This window comes from Manis javanica, chromosome 8, assembly GCF_040802235.1.
Source record: "Manis javanica isolate MJ-LG chromosome 8, MJ_LKY, whole genome shotgun sequence".
Taxonomy (NCBI): Eukaryota; Metazoa; Chordata; class Mammalia; order Pholidota; family Manidae; genus Manis; species Manis javanica.
Genome location: NC_133163.1, coordinates 59,565,592 through 59,582,233, shown reverse-complemented (window position 1 = coordinate 59,582,233; position 16,642 = coordinate 59,565,592). Strand labels below are relative to the sequence as shown.

At 35.5% G+C, this 16,642-nt stretch overlaps 1 protein-coding gene across 16 annotated transcripts in view; it reads left to right on the top strand.

Annotated features, from left to right (window-relative positions):
- MIA2 (MIA SH3 domain ER export factor 2) overlaps positions 1–16,642 on the top strand; it is a 105,890-nt gene that overhangs the window by 32,356 nt on the left and 56,892 nt on the right. For 14 of the 16 annotated variants that reach the window (XM_073211311.1, XM_073211304.1, XM_073211308.1 and 11 more), the window contains 3 exons: positions 3,152–3,283; positions 10,593–10,614; positions 10,707–10,795. In XM_073211311.1, the coding sequence (XP_073067412.1) occupies positions 3,152–3,283; positions 10,593–10,614; positions 10,707–10,795 (243 nt within the window). The remainder of the gene's footprint in view (positions 1–3,151; positions 3,284–10,592; positions 10,615–10,706; positions 10,796–16,642) is intronic. The other 2 variants (XM_073211307.1, XM_073211309.1) reach the window with 1 other exon arrangement.

Sequence of the window (16,642 nt, the reverse complement as noted above, 5' to 3'; positions counted from 1 at the left end):
CTGAGCAGTAAGCTCTGTGCAGCCCTTGCCCTTTAGAAGCCCTCTTGTTGTTAGGAAATCTCTCAGACTGTCCTTTCTTTTGCCCTAGAGTGGCCGGATGTGGATCCCTGTTTTCCACATGTGGCTGGTATCTCAGTCTCTCCAAGTACTCCACCTATCTTAGCTTTTCCTTTATCTCTATGATTGGCTTTGGGAATGACCACCTCCCTCCCCACATTATGGGTGATACCATAACCCTTTGGAAGAAGTTTGTGATTTCAATAAAACATAGACTGTAACAGATGGTCTGACTATAAAGTGGTCCCTCTAGGACATGCACATAGATTTGTCCCAATAAACCAGTGTTATAAAATTCAAGAGTTGTTGTCACAGATTTGTGAATTATCATTATAGTGGTAATTAAAACCTTGAAAATAGATGAGATTAAAAGGAGAGTATGTTTTGTAAAAGTATCTGGCATTTAGCTTGTTAATAAATGTGAAATAAGTGAATGGGTGGATGGATGTTAACAGCTTGTCTTGAGGTAATTATTATTTTGCAGATGCTGTTTCACCTTGCTGAGGCTGAACTCTAATTCTGCCCTACTTCTTTTTAGACTATTTGACTCTAAAGCTTTCCTAATCCCTTTTAAAGGATAATAATTGTTATTACTTTTACTTTATGGTTACCAGTTTACATTTATGTAAAATAAAAAGAGACCTAAGAAAATTAAGAGGTATACTAAAAACAGTTTTCATCAAACTTGCTTGTGAATAATGAGTCAGTCAGTCCTCCTTTTAAACTTTTGGTGGTTTACTACTAATTACAGGGGAAAAAAAACCCCTCAATTTTTTAGCATGACTAATATATAAAGGGGAAATTATTTTGTTAAGTTCTGTATTTTGGAGAAGTATGCTGTCATGGAACTTTGCCTTATAATCAAGTATTCTCAAGGCTTGTATGTTGACATTCTATTATGTTGTCTTTATTAATATATATCTTGTTTACTTGAGGTTAGATGGAAAACAATTTTAATTTTACCCTACCACATTTTGTCAATTTGATCGTTTCTTTTAAAATACTGGGTCTGTAACTCCTTTAGTACTCATGTTTTTGCGTGAAATAGGTCTTACGTGTTTTGCGATTAATCACTATTATTTTATGCAGGGTTACCTGTCTCTTCTAAATTTTAGGACCACTTTACCTAATTGTGTCTAAATCATATTTATTGATGTTTGATTTGGTTATTCTTTCTATACTTTTGTGAGATAGGATACTATAATGCAGTTAAAAATTTAAGGGTGGAAAATCTCTGTGAGGAAGCCAGAATATTTAAGACTTGAGCACTGATTTGAAATGAATTCTTGAGTCCTAGATTCTTTTCTGTTCTTCAGTCTACGAGATTCAACCAGCTCAAGGCTTTAACCTAGAATTTACCATCTCCTTTCAGAACAGAAGGGCTGATAAAATGCTATTGAACTTAAGAATTATCATTATACTAAAGATAGCTGCATTTTTTATCTGAGTGATGCTTTTAGAGTTGTCCCTGAAAGTGTTGGAGTGTTGTAAAGAAATCATATTGATTAGATTTTCAAAGCAGTGTGCATTTTGTTTTGAAATGGTGAGTTGAAAGTAAGATGCTTAGAGAATATATGAACTGTAAAGAAACTTATTTTCTCCACAGTATTGTGTGTTGAATGCCTCTTTTTCTCAGAGGCAGAAATATATTTATATCTCTATATCTATTTTATGATGGATTGGCTATATTGATGTCATATTTCTGAGAACTGGTGACCGAGGTAATGTAGGGGGAGACAGAGGTAGAGATCAGGGTAAAGGCAGTATTTTTTACAAGAGGTATAAGCAAGTGTACTTAATACAGATTAATGAACTGTGGTGGCAGTTTGGAAGGAGTATGTATGTGAATCAGAATTATACAAAAGATTTTGGGGAGAATAGACAATAAATGGTGTTTCTTCTTGGTAGAAAGGGAAGATTTGCCATAGAGGGTCTGGGTTGAACCTGGAAAGAACCAAACCTGGTCAGACTTCAAATTTTTCTTAAAAGGACATTTTTCTTTTCCTCCCTACCATTTTCTTTTCTATGTGATCAAGTAATACTTGGGGCCTGGTAACAAAGAAAAAAATAACACTATTGAGTCAGGATGGATACTGAATTAGCCCAGAGAAAGATGAAATACAGAAGCAACTGCAAAAGCCTTAAGCTGTTTTGTGCTGAAAGCCTGCTAGAGAGAAAAGTAATGTAGAAAGGCCATGGTTATAGGATTGTGGTCTTTGAGGTGGAATAATAGAAATAGTTATCTTTACTGAGTGCCTGACCTGCATGTTCAAACAGCATTATTACCATTACAGATAAGATGAAGGAGCCACAGAGGTAGAGGGACACAAATTCCAAACCCAAAGCTCCTTTAGTGGTTTTCACTTTTCCTCCCCACCCACTACCCCCACCCCACATAGGGAAATCTTACATGGAACCCAGCATACTCTGTACACAAAAAGCTTACCTTCTTTCTTTGACCTCCTCTCTGCACTTCTCTCATTCTCAGAAGCTCTGAGGCACCTCTGTAGAACTCCAGTTTGGAAATCATTGCATTTCACTATATTGTGGTTCTTAATCAGTTGGTGATAGTGTTGGAAAGTTGCCAGAGAAATGTGCCCTGATACCCTGTGTTTGTTGGTAGTCTGCCAGCCCATTTTGTGAAAAGTGTGTTAATAGCGTTTATACATAAACTTGTACTTATGTTTGTGTTGTAATGTGTTTAGGCTGCTGTTAACAGAAATGCCCTATCTCGGTGGCTTAAACAACTTTTCTTATAGTTCTGGAGGCTGTGCACCAAGATCAAAGTGCCCCAGATCCTGTGTTTGCTGAGACACACTTCCTGGTTTATAGTCTTACTATAACCTCATGTGGTGGAGGGGTCAAGGGAGCTCTCTGTGGCCACTTCTTTGACAGTATAAATCCCATGCAGGAGGGCTGTACTCTATGACCTAATCACATTCCAGAAGCCTTACTTCCAGTCACCATTATACGGGGGATTAAGTTTTAACAAATAAATTTTGGAAGGACACAGACATTTCATGTATAGCAGTTTGCAATCAGCAGTTTTTATCAAAAGTGTGTTTTTAAGAAGTTAATTTTCTTTGTCTTGAAGGTTGTGGCAGCATTGCCTGAAGATATGAGACCAGGTCCTAATCCCTATGGTTTTCCATGGGAATTGGTGATATGTGCAGCTGTCCTTGGGATTTTTGCTGTTCTCTTGTTTTCATGGAGAGGTTTTCGATCGGTAAGTCACCAGTGCTGTATACTAAGGGAAAGTTCACTTTGCCTTCAGGTTGAACAAGTAATATGAGAATCATAGCTCTTATTTTAAGGGAACAAATTAGGTTGTCATTATAGGCTTATGGGTTTAAATACCTAAGTGTAAACATTTTAAAGAATTTCTGTGTAGGAGTATTTTACACTAATACTGAAACACTGCCTTTATTAATTTGTTCATTAGGTCTGTGTTTATTTATTTATTTGTTTTTATTAAGGTATCATTGATATACAATCACATGATGTGATTACTACATATCCCCTATTATCAAGTCCCCACCACATACCCCATTACAGTCACTGTTCATCAGCGTAGTAAGATGCTATAGAACCACTACTTGTCTTCTCTGTGTTATACTGCCTTCCCTGTGCCCCACCCACATTATGTGTGCTAATTGTATCGCCACTTTTTCCCATTCTCCCTCCCTTCCCACCAACCCTTCCCAGTCCCTTTCCCTTTGGTAACTGTTAATCCATTCTTGGGTTCTGTGAGTCTGCTGCTGTTTTGTTCCTTCAGTTTTTGCTATGTTGTTATACTCCACAGATGAGTGAAATCATTTGGCACTTGTCTTTCTCTGCCTGGCTTATTTCACTGAGCATAATACCCTCTAGCTCCATCCATGTTGTTGCAAATGGTAGGATTTGTTTTCTTCTTATGGCTGAATAATATTCCATTGTGTATATTTACCACATCTTCTTTATCCAATCATCTACTGATGGACACTTAGGTTGCTTCCATATCTTGGCTATTGTAAATAGTGCTGTGATAAACAGGGGTGCATATGTCTTTTAGAATCTGTGATCCTGTGTTCTTAGGGTAAATTCCTAGGAGTAGAATTCCTGGGTCAAACTGTATTTCTATTTTTACTTTTCTGAGAAACCTCCATACTGCTTTCAACAATGGTTGAGCTAATTTACACTCCCACCAACAATGTAGGAGGGTTCCCCTTTCTCCACATCCTCCCCAGCATGTTGTTGTTTGTCTTTTGGATGGTGGCCATCCTAACTGGTGTGAGGTGATATCTCATTGTGATTTTAATTTGCATTTCTCTGATGATTAGTGATGCGGAGCATCTTTTCATGTGCCTGTTGACTATCTGAATTTCTTCTTTGGAGAAGTGTCTGTTCATATCCTCTGTCCATTTTTTAATCAGGTTATTTGTTCTTTGGTTGTTGAGTTGCAGGAGCTCTTCATATATTTTGAATGTTAACCCATTATTGGACATGTCATATATGAATATATTCTCCCATATTGTAGGATGCCTTTTTGTTCTACTGATGGTATCCTTTGCTGTACGGAAGCTTTTTAGTTTGATATAGTTCCACTTGTTCATTTTTGCTTTTGTTCCCCTTGCCTGAGGAGATATGTTCATGAAAAAGTTGCTCATGTTTATATTTAAGAGAGTTTTGCTTATGTTTTCTTCTAAGAGTTTTATGGTTTCATGACTTACATTCAGGTCTTTGATCCGTTTTGAGTTTCCTTTTGTGTATGGAGCTAAACAGTAATCCAGTTTCATTCTCTTGCATGTAGCTGTCTAGTTTTGCCAATACCAGTTGTTGAAGAGGCTGTCATTTCCCCATTGTATATCCTTGGCTCCTTTATTGTATATTAATTGACCGTATATGCTTGTGTTTATATATGGGCTCTAAATTCTGTTCATTTGATCTATGGGTCTGTTCTTGTGCCAGTACCAAATTGTTTTGATTACTGTAGCTTTGTAGTAGAGCTTGAAGTTTGGAAGCATAATCCCCCGTGCTTTATTCTTCCTTCTCAGGATTGCTTTGTCTATTTGGGGTATTTGGTGGTTCCATATAAATTTTAGAACTATTTGTTCTAGTTCGTTGAAGAATGATGTTGGTATTTTGATAGAGATTGCATTGAATCTGTAGATTGCTTTAGGCAGGATGGCCATTTTGACAATATTAATACTTCCTACCCAAGAGCATGGGATGAATTACCATTTATTAGTGTCCTCTTTAATTTCTCTTAAGAGTGTCTTGCAGTTTTCAGGGTATAGGTCTTTCATTTCTTGGTTAGGTTTATTCTTAGGTATTTTATTCTTTTTGATGCAATTGTGAATGTAATTGTTTTCCTGATTTCTCTTTCTGCTCGTTCATTGTTAGTGTATAGGAATGCCACAGATTTCTGTGTATTAATTTTGTATCCTGCAACTTTGCTGAATTTCGATATTAGTTCTAGTAGTTTTGGAGTGGATTCTTTAGGGTTTTTTATGTACAGTATAATGTCATCTGCAAGCAGGGACAGTTTAACTTCTTCCTTGCCAATCTGGATGCCTTTTATTTCTTTGTGTTGCCTGATTGCCGTGGCTAGGACCTCCAGTACTATGTTGAATAAAAGTGGGGAGAGTGGGCATCCTTGTCTTGTTACTGATCTTAAAGGAAAAGCTTTCAGCTTTTCTCTGTTAAGTATGATGTTTTCTGTGGGTTTGTCATATGGCCTTTATTATGTTGAGGTACTTGTCCTCTATACCCAGTTTGTTGAGAGTTTTTATCATGAATGGGTGTTGAATTTTGTCAAATGCCTTTTCAGCATCTATGGAGATGGTCATGTGATTTGTGTCCTTCTTTTTATTGATATTGTGGATGATGTTGATTTAGTTTCAAATGTACCATCCTTGCATCCCTGGGGTGAATCCCACTTGATCATGGTGTATGATCCTCTTGATGTATTTTTGAATTTGGTTTGCTAATATTTTGTTGAGTATTTCTACATGTATATTCATCAGGGATATTGGTCTGTAGTTTTCTTTTTTTGTGGTGTCTTTGCCTGGTTTTGATAGTAATGTGATGCTAGTTTCATAGAATGAGTTTGGAAGTATTCCCTCCTCTTCTATTTTTTGGAAAACTTTAAGGAGAATGGGTATTATGTCTTCTCTAAATGTCTGATAAAATTCAGTGGTGAAGCCATCTGGTATGGGAGTTTTGTTCTTGTGTAGTTTTTTGATTACTGATTCAATTTTATTGCTGGTAATTGGTCTGTTCGGATTTTCTGTTTCTTCCTGGGTCAGTTTTGGAAGGCTGTATTTTTCTAGAAAGTTGTCCATTTATTCTAGTTTATCCAGTTTGTTAGCATATAATTCTTTGTATTTCTGAGGTATCTGTAGTGATTTTTCCTTTCTCACATCTGATTCTGTTTATGTGTGTAGATTCTCTTTATGTGTGTAGATTCTCTTTTTTTCTCCATATGTCTTAGTAAGGGTTTATCTATTTTGTTTATTTTGTCAAAGAACCAGCTCTTGGTTTCATTAAAATTTTTTCTATTGCTTTATTCTTCTCAATTTTATTTTTTTCTTTGATCTTTATTATGTTCCTCCTTCTACTGACTTTGGACAATATTTGTTCTTTTTCCAGTTTCAATAATTGTGACTTTAGACTGTTCATTTGGGATTGTTTTTCCTTCTTTAAATAGGCCTGGATTGCTATATACTTTTGTCTTAGAACTGCTTTTGCTGTGTCCCACAGAAGTTGTGGCATTGAGCTCTTGTTTTCATGTATTGCTTGATCTCTGTTTTAATTTGGTCATTGATTCATTGATTATTTGGGAGCATGTCATTAAGCCTCCATGGGTTGTTAGCCTTTTAGTTTTTTTGTACAATTTATTTCTAGTTTCATACCTTTGTGGTTTGAGAAGCTGGTTGGTACAATTTCAATCTTTTTGAATATTCTGAGGCTCTTTTTGTGGCCTAGTATGTAGTCTATTCTGGAAACTATTCCATGTGCTCTTGAGAAGAATGTGCATCCTGCTGCTTTTGGGTGTAGAGTTCTGTAGATGTCTGTTAGGTCCATCTCTTCTAATGTGTTGTTCAGTGACTCTGTCTGCTTACTTATTTTCAGTCTGGTTGATCTGTTCTTTGGATTAAGTGGTGTGTTGAAGTCTCCTAAAATGAATCCATTGCATTCTATTTCCCCCTTTAATTCTTTTAAGTATTTGTTTCAGACATGTAGGTGTTGCTGTGTTGGGTGCATAGATATTTATAATGGTTATAGCCTCTTGTTGGACTGACCCATTTATCATTATGAATGTCCTTCTTTGTCTCTTGCTACTTTCTTTGTTTTGAAGTCTATTTTGTCTGATATAAGTACTGTAACACCTGCCTTTTTCTCCCTATTGTTTGCATGAAATATCTTTTTCTATCCCTTCACTTTTAGTGCGTGTATGTTTTGGGATTCAAGTGAGTCTCTTGTAGGCAGCAGATAGATGGGTCTTGGTTTTTTATCCATTCTGTAACTCTGTGTCTTTTGATTGGTGAATTTAGTCCATTTACATTTAGGGTGATTATCTATAGATATGTACTTACTGATTTCCTTGGTTAGGTTTGATTCTTGGTCACTAAAGGTTCTAGGCAGCTTTTGATTCTTGGTTACTAAAGGTTCTAGGCAGCTTCTTTACTTCTTTACTATCTTTACTTACTATCTAGATAGTAAAGAAGTACTTGAATACTTGAATGTACTACAAGTACACAAGTACTCTACCCAGCAATACTATCATTTAAATTTGAAGGAGGGATTAAACAATTCCCAGATAAGCAAAATTTGAGGGAATTTACCTTCCACAAACCATCTCTACAGTGTATTTTCAAGTAACTGCCCTAGAGGGAAGTGTGCCTAAGGCTAAATAGCTGTCACCAGCGAAAATATAACCACAGCAAAGGAAGTAGACCAAGTAAATACTAACCAAATGCAAAATGAAATCAGCTACCCCCAAAATCAGTGAAGGGATACACAAAGAGTACAGAATATGACACCTACCATATAAAGAGTGGAGGAGGAAGAAAAAGAAGGGAGAGAAAAAAGAATCCTCAGATGGTGTTTATAATAGCATAATCAGTGAGTTAAGGGAGTAAAGAAGTACTTGTAGTACTTGTACACAAGTACTTGTAGTACTTGAATGATGGGAGTCGCGGGCAAATGGCACAGGTGTCAGCTGGGAGGACAAAAGTCCCTTCTTGCCTGCCAGTCACCTTGCCTGTCTCTGCTGTCTGTGCTGGTTAACCACGCACAGGAAGGGGACTCTGGGTTAATCCTCTAAGCTGCCATTGGCGGGCTGGCCCTTGGCCCTAGGCAATTGTGGGAGTTGCAGGCGAGTAACATGGATATTTGCAGGGATGGAAAAGCCCTTTCATGCTTCTTGGTCACTGTGCCTGTCTCCACTGTTTGTGCCCATTAACCACATGCAGGGAGTAGCCTCTGCGTTAATACCCTAGCTGCTGTCGGTGGGGCTGCCGTCCTGCTGGCCTAGTCGATGGCGGGGGTTGTAGGCAAGTGGCGAGGATATTTGCAGGGATGGAAAAGCCCTTTTGTGCTTCCTGGTCGCTGTGCCTGTCTTTGCTGTCTGTGCTGATTAACTGCTTGCAAGGAGCAGCGTCTGGGTTAATCCCCTGTGCTTCTGTGGGTGGGCTGGCCCTCCGGATGGCCTAGGGTGATGGCGGGGGTTGCTGGCAAGCAGTGCAGGTGTTTGCAGGGACAGCAAAGCCCTTTCATGCTTCTTGGTTGCCTTGCCTGTCTCTGCTGTCTGGGCTGGTTAACTGCACACAGGGTGAAGCCTTTGCGTTAAGCTGTGTAGCTGCTGTATGCAGTGCTGCCCTCTGGCTGTTCTGCAGCGATGGTGGGGCCAGCAGGTTCACGTACTGGTGCCAGCAGGGAGGAAGAAGCGGCAGGCTGCTTATTGCCATGAAGGGCCTCGAGGCTGCGTTTCCAACCATGGTGATAGGTCGCCGGAAGCTCCTTAAAGTTCCCAAGTTCCCTGCCTGTTGGGCTGAGTGTGCCAGGACAATTTTGTCCACCTGTTCCTTTTCCTAAACCCTTGCCCCTTTAGTAGCCCTCTGACTGTTGAGAGGTCCCTTAAAGCGTCTTTTTTTCTTTTGTCCCAGGGCACCCGGTTTTGGGAACCCGTTTGCAGTCTTAGTCTCAGACTTTGCTTTTCAGCTCCTCTAATCTCCAGAGCACCATGCAGTGTGGGTCTATGCTCCCGGGGTAGATTTCCAGGGCTGGTTATTTAGCAGTCCTGTGCTTCCACTCCCTCCCCACTTTGATTCTTTTCCTCCTGCCAAAGAGTTGTGGTTGGGGGAGTGCTCGGGTCCTGCCGGGTCATAGCTTTTTATCTTACCCTTGTCTGTGACATGTTGACTTCTCTCAGATGTAGACTGGCTAGTGTACTCTTACTTCTAGTCACTCTTTTAGGAATAGCTGTATTTGCTGTATTTTCAAAATATATGTCGTTTTGGGAGGAGATTTCCTCCACACTTCTCATGCCGCCACCTTTTCTCCTTGTTCTTTTCTGTCCATTTGATTCTTATTCATTTGCAAGTAATCTGTTTTCTGTGGAAGCTTTTAGAATCTTTTGATTTAATATTCTTTTTTCGATATAGTGTGTCTAGGTTTGAATATTCGTTTTCTTATTTCTTCTTTATAATTCTCTGAAATCTTTAAACATGAGCTCTTTTATCTTTTTAAAATCCTTTAAACTCTTTTAAAAAATTAATATAACATTTTTTAAATGGGAATTTTCTTCTGTATTTTGCATTGTTTTCCCCTCTTTTTGGGACTAGTTTTCAGGTGTTGGCTCTTCTGAATCTGATTTCTGTACTGCTTTGACTTTTTTTTCCAAATTTTGTATGGTGTTAACTTTTGAGATAGTTCCTCATCCAATGTTTCAATTCACTTATTATTCCTCATCTAGTGTACTTTGACTTTTAAGTTTTGTCTCTTTTAATTTATCCCTAAACATCTTCTGTGGATGATTTAAGTCCCCATTGTTTTTTCTGCTTGCTTATATTACCTCAGCCTTAAGCCTGATTTCCATATAAAGTAATTTTCCTTCGTTATTTGAGATAGAGAAGTTAAAGAAGAAAATGGTTTGTTTGCTCTTTATACTCAATTCAGATCCAAGGCCCAATGGTAATGTTTCCTTCAACTGTGTTACTTTGGATATTAGCTCTAGGGGAGAGGATAACAGGGCTTTTGGAATTGTTTTAGAGTTATTTTTGAGGAACAATGGGCTGAATGAAATGAAAGGGGTATCTTTAAGATAGAGTTATTTCAGAGTCTTTCATATGCTAATACACATTGTGAATCTTCAGTAGTGACCCTTTAATACATAACCTTTTTCTCATTGGAAACAGAACACTTTCCGTTAACTTGTATTCATACTAAGGTATTAAGAAACCCATTATTTTGAAGTTCGCAGTAGAAGTTAAATCAGATATACTTGAAAATATATTTGTTTTAATGTTTTTTTTCTTAAAAATTTGTTTCAGATTAGAAGCTGGCTTTATGTGGGTAAGCTCTCTTTTCTATTATAGATCTCATCATTGTTTCTAATTTTAAGACTTTAAAAGTTTCAAATGGTCATGACCTTACTTTTTTTTCAGAAAGAGAGAAAAAACTTGCTGTAGAACTTTCTATACTAATTGAAGAAAAATGTAAACTACTTGAAAAATTTAGCCTTGTTCAAAAAGAGGTAAGACATTTTTGAAAATGTTAACATTCATGGTAGAACCTGAGGACTTCTACTTTTCAGTGCATATTCTTCTATGTAAGTTTAAGATTATTAAGATTATTAATGCTTATTTTTCAAAGTGTGAGTGTTCAGTTGCTACTCATATTACCAATCTTACTAATTTTAACCATTGTGGAAGGTGTGTAATGGTGTCTTATTGTGGTTTTAATTCACATTTCCTTGACTGATGAGGTCAAGCACCTTTTCATATTTTTTTGGCCATTTGGATATTCCTTTTGTGAAGGTGCCTGTTCAAACCTTTTCACTTTTTGAAAGGTATGATTATCTTTTTCCTTTTTGATATGTATGATTTTTTCTTATTTTGTGTATGAACCCTTTGTTAGATATATATATGTTGTAAAGATCTTCTTCCAATCTGTGATTTGCCTTTTTATTTCAAATGTGTCTTGGTCAGCAGAAGTTCTTAATTTTAACATATCCTGTTAGGAAATTTAATTACAATTACATTGAATATATATATCAGTTTGGAGAGAACTGACATTTTTACAATGTTGAGTTCTTATCCGTGGACTAGGGTGTATCCCTTTATTTATATTTTTAAAAAATTCTCATTATTTTATATATTTTTGTTTTGAGGTTTTACAAGGCTTTTCTTAGATTTATTCTCTGGTTTTGATGATTTTGAAATTATTATAAATAGTACATTTTTTGTTCAGCTCCTTTGTTAAGAGATAATTCACATACTATGAAATTCACTCATTTAAGGTATACAGATGAAAGGCTTTTAGTATATGCAGAGTTGTGTGTCCATCACCACAATCAAATTTAAACATTTTTATTACCCCTGAAAAGAACTCTGCACCTCTTACCTATCATCTTTCACCTAATCCCCCCTACTCCCAAGCCCAACTCTCTACCTGTTTCTATAAATTTGCCTATTCAGGTTCCATTTCACACAAATGGGATAGTACAATATGTGGTCCTTTGTGACTGGCCTTTTTTCAGTTCCATAATGTTTTTTCGGTTCATCCACATTGTAGCATTTATCAGTACTTAATTTCATTTTTTTTTTTTGCCAAATAATATCCATTTCCCAGTTGATGGACATTTGGGTAATTCTGTGTCTTGGCTATTACACATGATGCTGCTCTGGACATTCATGTACAAGTTTTTGTGTGAATATATGTTTGCATTTCTTTTGCATGTATGCTATGGGTGGAATTGCTAGGTCTGTATGTAACTTTTTGAAGAATTGCCAAATTTTCCACAGTGGCTGCACCAGTTTACATTCCCACTAGCAGTTTGGGAATGTTCCAGTTTCTCCACATCCTTTCTACACTTTTTATTATCTGTCTTTTTGATTGTGGCCATCCTAGTGGGTGTGAAGTGGTATCTAATTGTGGTTTTAATTTTCATTTCCCTGGTGGCTAATGATGTCGAATTTCTTTTCATGTGCTTATTGCCTTTTGTATGGTTTCTTTTTCTGTATATCCAATTAGTTACTTTACCTGTTTTTTAATTGGTTTACTTATCTTTTTATTATTGAGTTATAACGTTGCATATTATAAACATGTGTTCCTTATGAAATATGTGATTTGCAAAAATTTTCTATCATTCTTTGGGTTGTCTCCTCACTTTCTTGGTGGTATCTTTGAAGCATAACAGTTTTTTAATTTTGATGATGCTCATTTTATCTATTTTATCTTTTGTTGGTTATATCAACAAAAGATAGATCTTTTGGTATCATAACCTAAGAAACCATTGCTTAAAACAAGTTCACAAAGATTTACATCTGTATTTCCTTCTAAAAGTTTTACAGTATTTGTTCTTATGTTTAGGTCTTTGATCTGTTTTGAATTCATTTTTGTATATTGTGTGAGGTAGGGGTCAACTTCATTCCTTGGCATGTGGATATTCAGTTTTCCCAGCACCATTTGTTGAAAGGACTATTCTTTCCCCACTGAACTGTCATGACACTCTTGTTGAAAATCAGTTAACATAATTGTGAGGGATTGTTCCTGGACGTTTCTATTTCATTGATCTGTATGTCTATCTCTATGCCAGTTCCATACTGTCTTGATTAGTGTAAGTCCTCCAACATTTTTTTCCCCCAAGATTGTTTTGTCTACTACAGAATACTGAGTCCTTTGCATTTTCTATGAATTTTAGAATTAGCTTTCAATTTTTACAGATAAATTGGCTGAGACTTTGAAAGGGCTTGTGTTGAATCTGTAGATCAATTTGGGAAGTTTTAACAAAATTAAGTCCTCTGATCTATGAATATAGATGTCTTTCCATTTATTTAGGTCTCCTTTATTTCAGTAATGTTTTGTAGTTTTCAGAGTATAAGGTTTGCACTTCTTTTGTTAAATTTATTCCTAAGTATTTTATTCTTTTTGATGCTTTGCATATTGTTTTTTAAATTTCTCTCTTGATTTGCTCATTGTTGGTATAGTGTTTACTCTCTTGTCATTTTCTAAACAGTTAGTGAGGTGTCCACCCTTTTATTTCTGATATTGGTTGTCCTTTTCTCTCTTTTTTTGCCCCTTTATCAGTCTTGACAATGGTTTATCAGTTTTTTAGTGTTTTCAAAGAAAACTCTTTTTGCTTAGTTGACTCTTCTACTTTTTTTCTGTTTAATTACTGTCTTTATTACTTCTTTTTTCACTTTTTTTTGGTTTATTTTGCTTTTTTTTGGTTTACTTTGCTCCTCACTTACTGGGATGGGTACTTAAATCATTGAGTTTTTTGCCTTTTATAACTTCTGCATTAAAGCTATAATTTGCTCTGGAAGTTTGGCATTCATTAAAGCATTTTCAGATCATTCAGTATAAAATATTATAAGTTTTTATTGTGATTTCTTCTCTGAAACATTGGTTATTTGGTAGGGTATTTATTAATTTCCTAACATTGGGATTTCCCAATAATTTCTGTTATTAATTATTAACTTAATTCTTCCTAGTTCTATTTAATTTAGAGAATATAGTCCTACATTGTTTGAGAATTTATGGCTTAGCATAAGATCAATTTCGGTATATGTTTTATATGCAATATAAATGTATGCCTGTCACTGTCCTTGTGCTAATACCACACTATTTTTATTTACTCTAGTTTGTTAGTATAAAAATATAGAAATCCAGTCAATTGTTAATTTTTTATTCTTTTTGTTTATTGGTTATTGAGAGAACTATGCTAAAATTTCCTAATGTGACTGTGATTTTGTTTTTCTCAAAGTTTTGTCAATTTTATATATATTGAGGCTATGTTAGGTGCATGCAGATTTAGAATTGTTTTGTTTTCCTGGTTAGTTGGATCTTTTATCATTATAAGATGACTTTATCTCTGGTAATTCTCGACTTTGTTTGATATTAGTGTAGTTATTCCAGCTTTCTCTCTGTATTTCCCATTATTTTACTCTCAGTCTTTTTTTTTTTTTTTTTGAGAGGGCATCTCTCATATTTATTGATCAAATGGTTGTTAACAACAATAAAATTCTGTATAGGGGGGTCAATGCTCAAAGCACAATCATTAATCCATCTCAAGCCTAATTCTCGTCAGCCTCCAATCTTCTGAAGCATAACGAACAAGTTCTTACGTGGTGAACGAATTCTTACATAGTGAATAAGTTCTTACATGGTGAACAGTACAAGGTTTTGTACTGTTCAAAAACTTTCGGTTTTGATCACGCATTATGAACTATAAACAATCAGGTCAAATATGAATATTCGTTTGATTTTTATACTTGATTTATATGTGGATCCCACATTTCTCCCTTTATTATTATTATTATTTTTATTTTATTTTATTTTTATTTTTTGTTTTTTATATTTATTTCATATGAAACAAAAATCACATGAAAAATAAAAATCAGTACAGGTAGTGAAAGCCATGCAGGGAACCAATCTAGACCCCTCCCCAGTCTCAGTCTTTTTATATACATACAGATCTTTTCCCATTATTTTACTGTCAGTCTTTTTATATACTTATATTTAAGCTGTCTCTTGGAAACAGCATATAATTAGTTGGGTTTTACTTTTTTTTATATCAGTCTAAAAAAACCTTTGTATTAGTGTATTTGCATTTAATGTAATTTCTAATTAGGGCTGAAATCTCACATTCAAAGTATTTATTTCTATTTGACTCACCTGTTCCATGTTATTCTGTTCTCTCTGATTTCCTTTTGGATTGAAATAGTTTATTTTTTATCAGTTCATTAATTTCTTCATCATTGGGTTAGTTACAGATTTAAAAAATTTTTCTTTTAATGGTTACCTTAAATATTATAACATGTATCCTTAATTTATTAAAGTTGCATTTAAATTAGTGCTGTTTTTACTGGACAATGTAAGGATCTTAGAATGCTTTAATTCCATTTGCCCCCTTTTATCCAAGTGTGATTATAGTATATTTTGATTTTATGTTAATAGTCAACATTCATTTGGATTTGTCCACACACATTTATTATTTCATCGCTTTTTGTTTTACTCTTCATTTCTAGCCTTCATCTGGGATGATTTTCCTTCCTCTAAAGGAAAACATTGGTCTTTCCTTTGTGAAGTACACTGTTGATAAATTATCTCAGTTTTTGTTTGGCTGATAATATGTTTATTTCTTCATTTTATATAATACTGTTTATAGAATTCTAAGTTAGCAGTTATTTTCTTTAAACACTTTTTTGAGTATATCATTCTACTGCTTTTTTCCTATCATGTTGTCTATGGGTCAAAGTCAGCTCTAAGTTCTATTAAATTTTGATATTAATCGGTGGTATTACATCTTTGTATCTTTTTTTCTTATCCAGTTTTTAAAATTTCAATTAAAAATTTACAATTCCTACAATTTTGTATAGTAAAGTAGATATTCTTAAATATGCAATTCAGAAGATTTCAGCAGACATAGTCATCCATGTATTTACCACCCCCATCAAGATATAGATCATTTCTGTCACCCTTAAATTTCCCTTGTGTTCATTTTCAGTCAGTCCCCTATCTCTTCCAAGCAACTACTGTTTTTATTTCTATCACTATAAATTAGTTTTTTGTCTGCTTGGAGTTTGTATAAATGAAATCTTACTTTGTGTCTGGCTCTTTTCAGTTAGCATTAAATATTTGAGACTTAGTATGTTGTTTCATATATCAGTATTAGTTTTCTTTATGCTGAGTAAATTTGCATTGTATCAGTATACCATGATTTGTTTATCCTTTTGTCTCTCAGTATGGTTATTTCAGCATTTGGCTGCTATGAAGAATATCGCTGTGATCATTCTCCTGGATTTTTTTTTGTGTGTGGGCATGTGCTTTCATTTTTCTTTTCTTTTCTTTTTTTTTTAAATTTTATTTTGGTATCATTAATCTACAATTACATGAAGGACATTATGTTTACTAGGCTCCCCCCTTCACCAAGTCCTCCCCACATCCCCGTTCACAGTCACTGTCCATCAACATAGTAAGATGCTGTAAAATCACTACTTGTCTTCTCTGTGTTGCACAGCCCTCCCTGTGCCCCCCCCACTATACATGCTAATAGTAATGCCCCCTTTCTTTTTTTCCCACCCTTATGCCCCCCTTCCCACCTGTCCTCTCCAGTCCCTTTCCCTTTGGTAACTATTAGTCCATTCTTGGGTTCTGTGCTTCTGCTGCTGTTTTGTTCCTTCAGTTTTCTTTTGTTCTTATACTCCACATATGAGCGAAATCATTTGTTACTTGTCTTTCTCTGCCTGGCTTATTTCACTGAGCATAATACCCTCTAGCTCCATCCATGTTGTTGTGAATGGTAGGATTTGTTTTTTTCTTATGGCTGAGTAATATTCCATTGTGTATATGTACCACATCTTTATCCATTCATCTA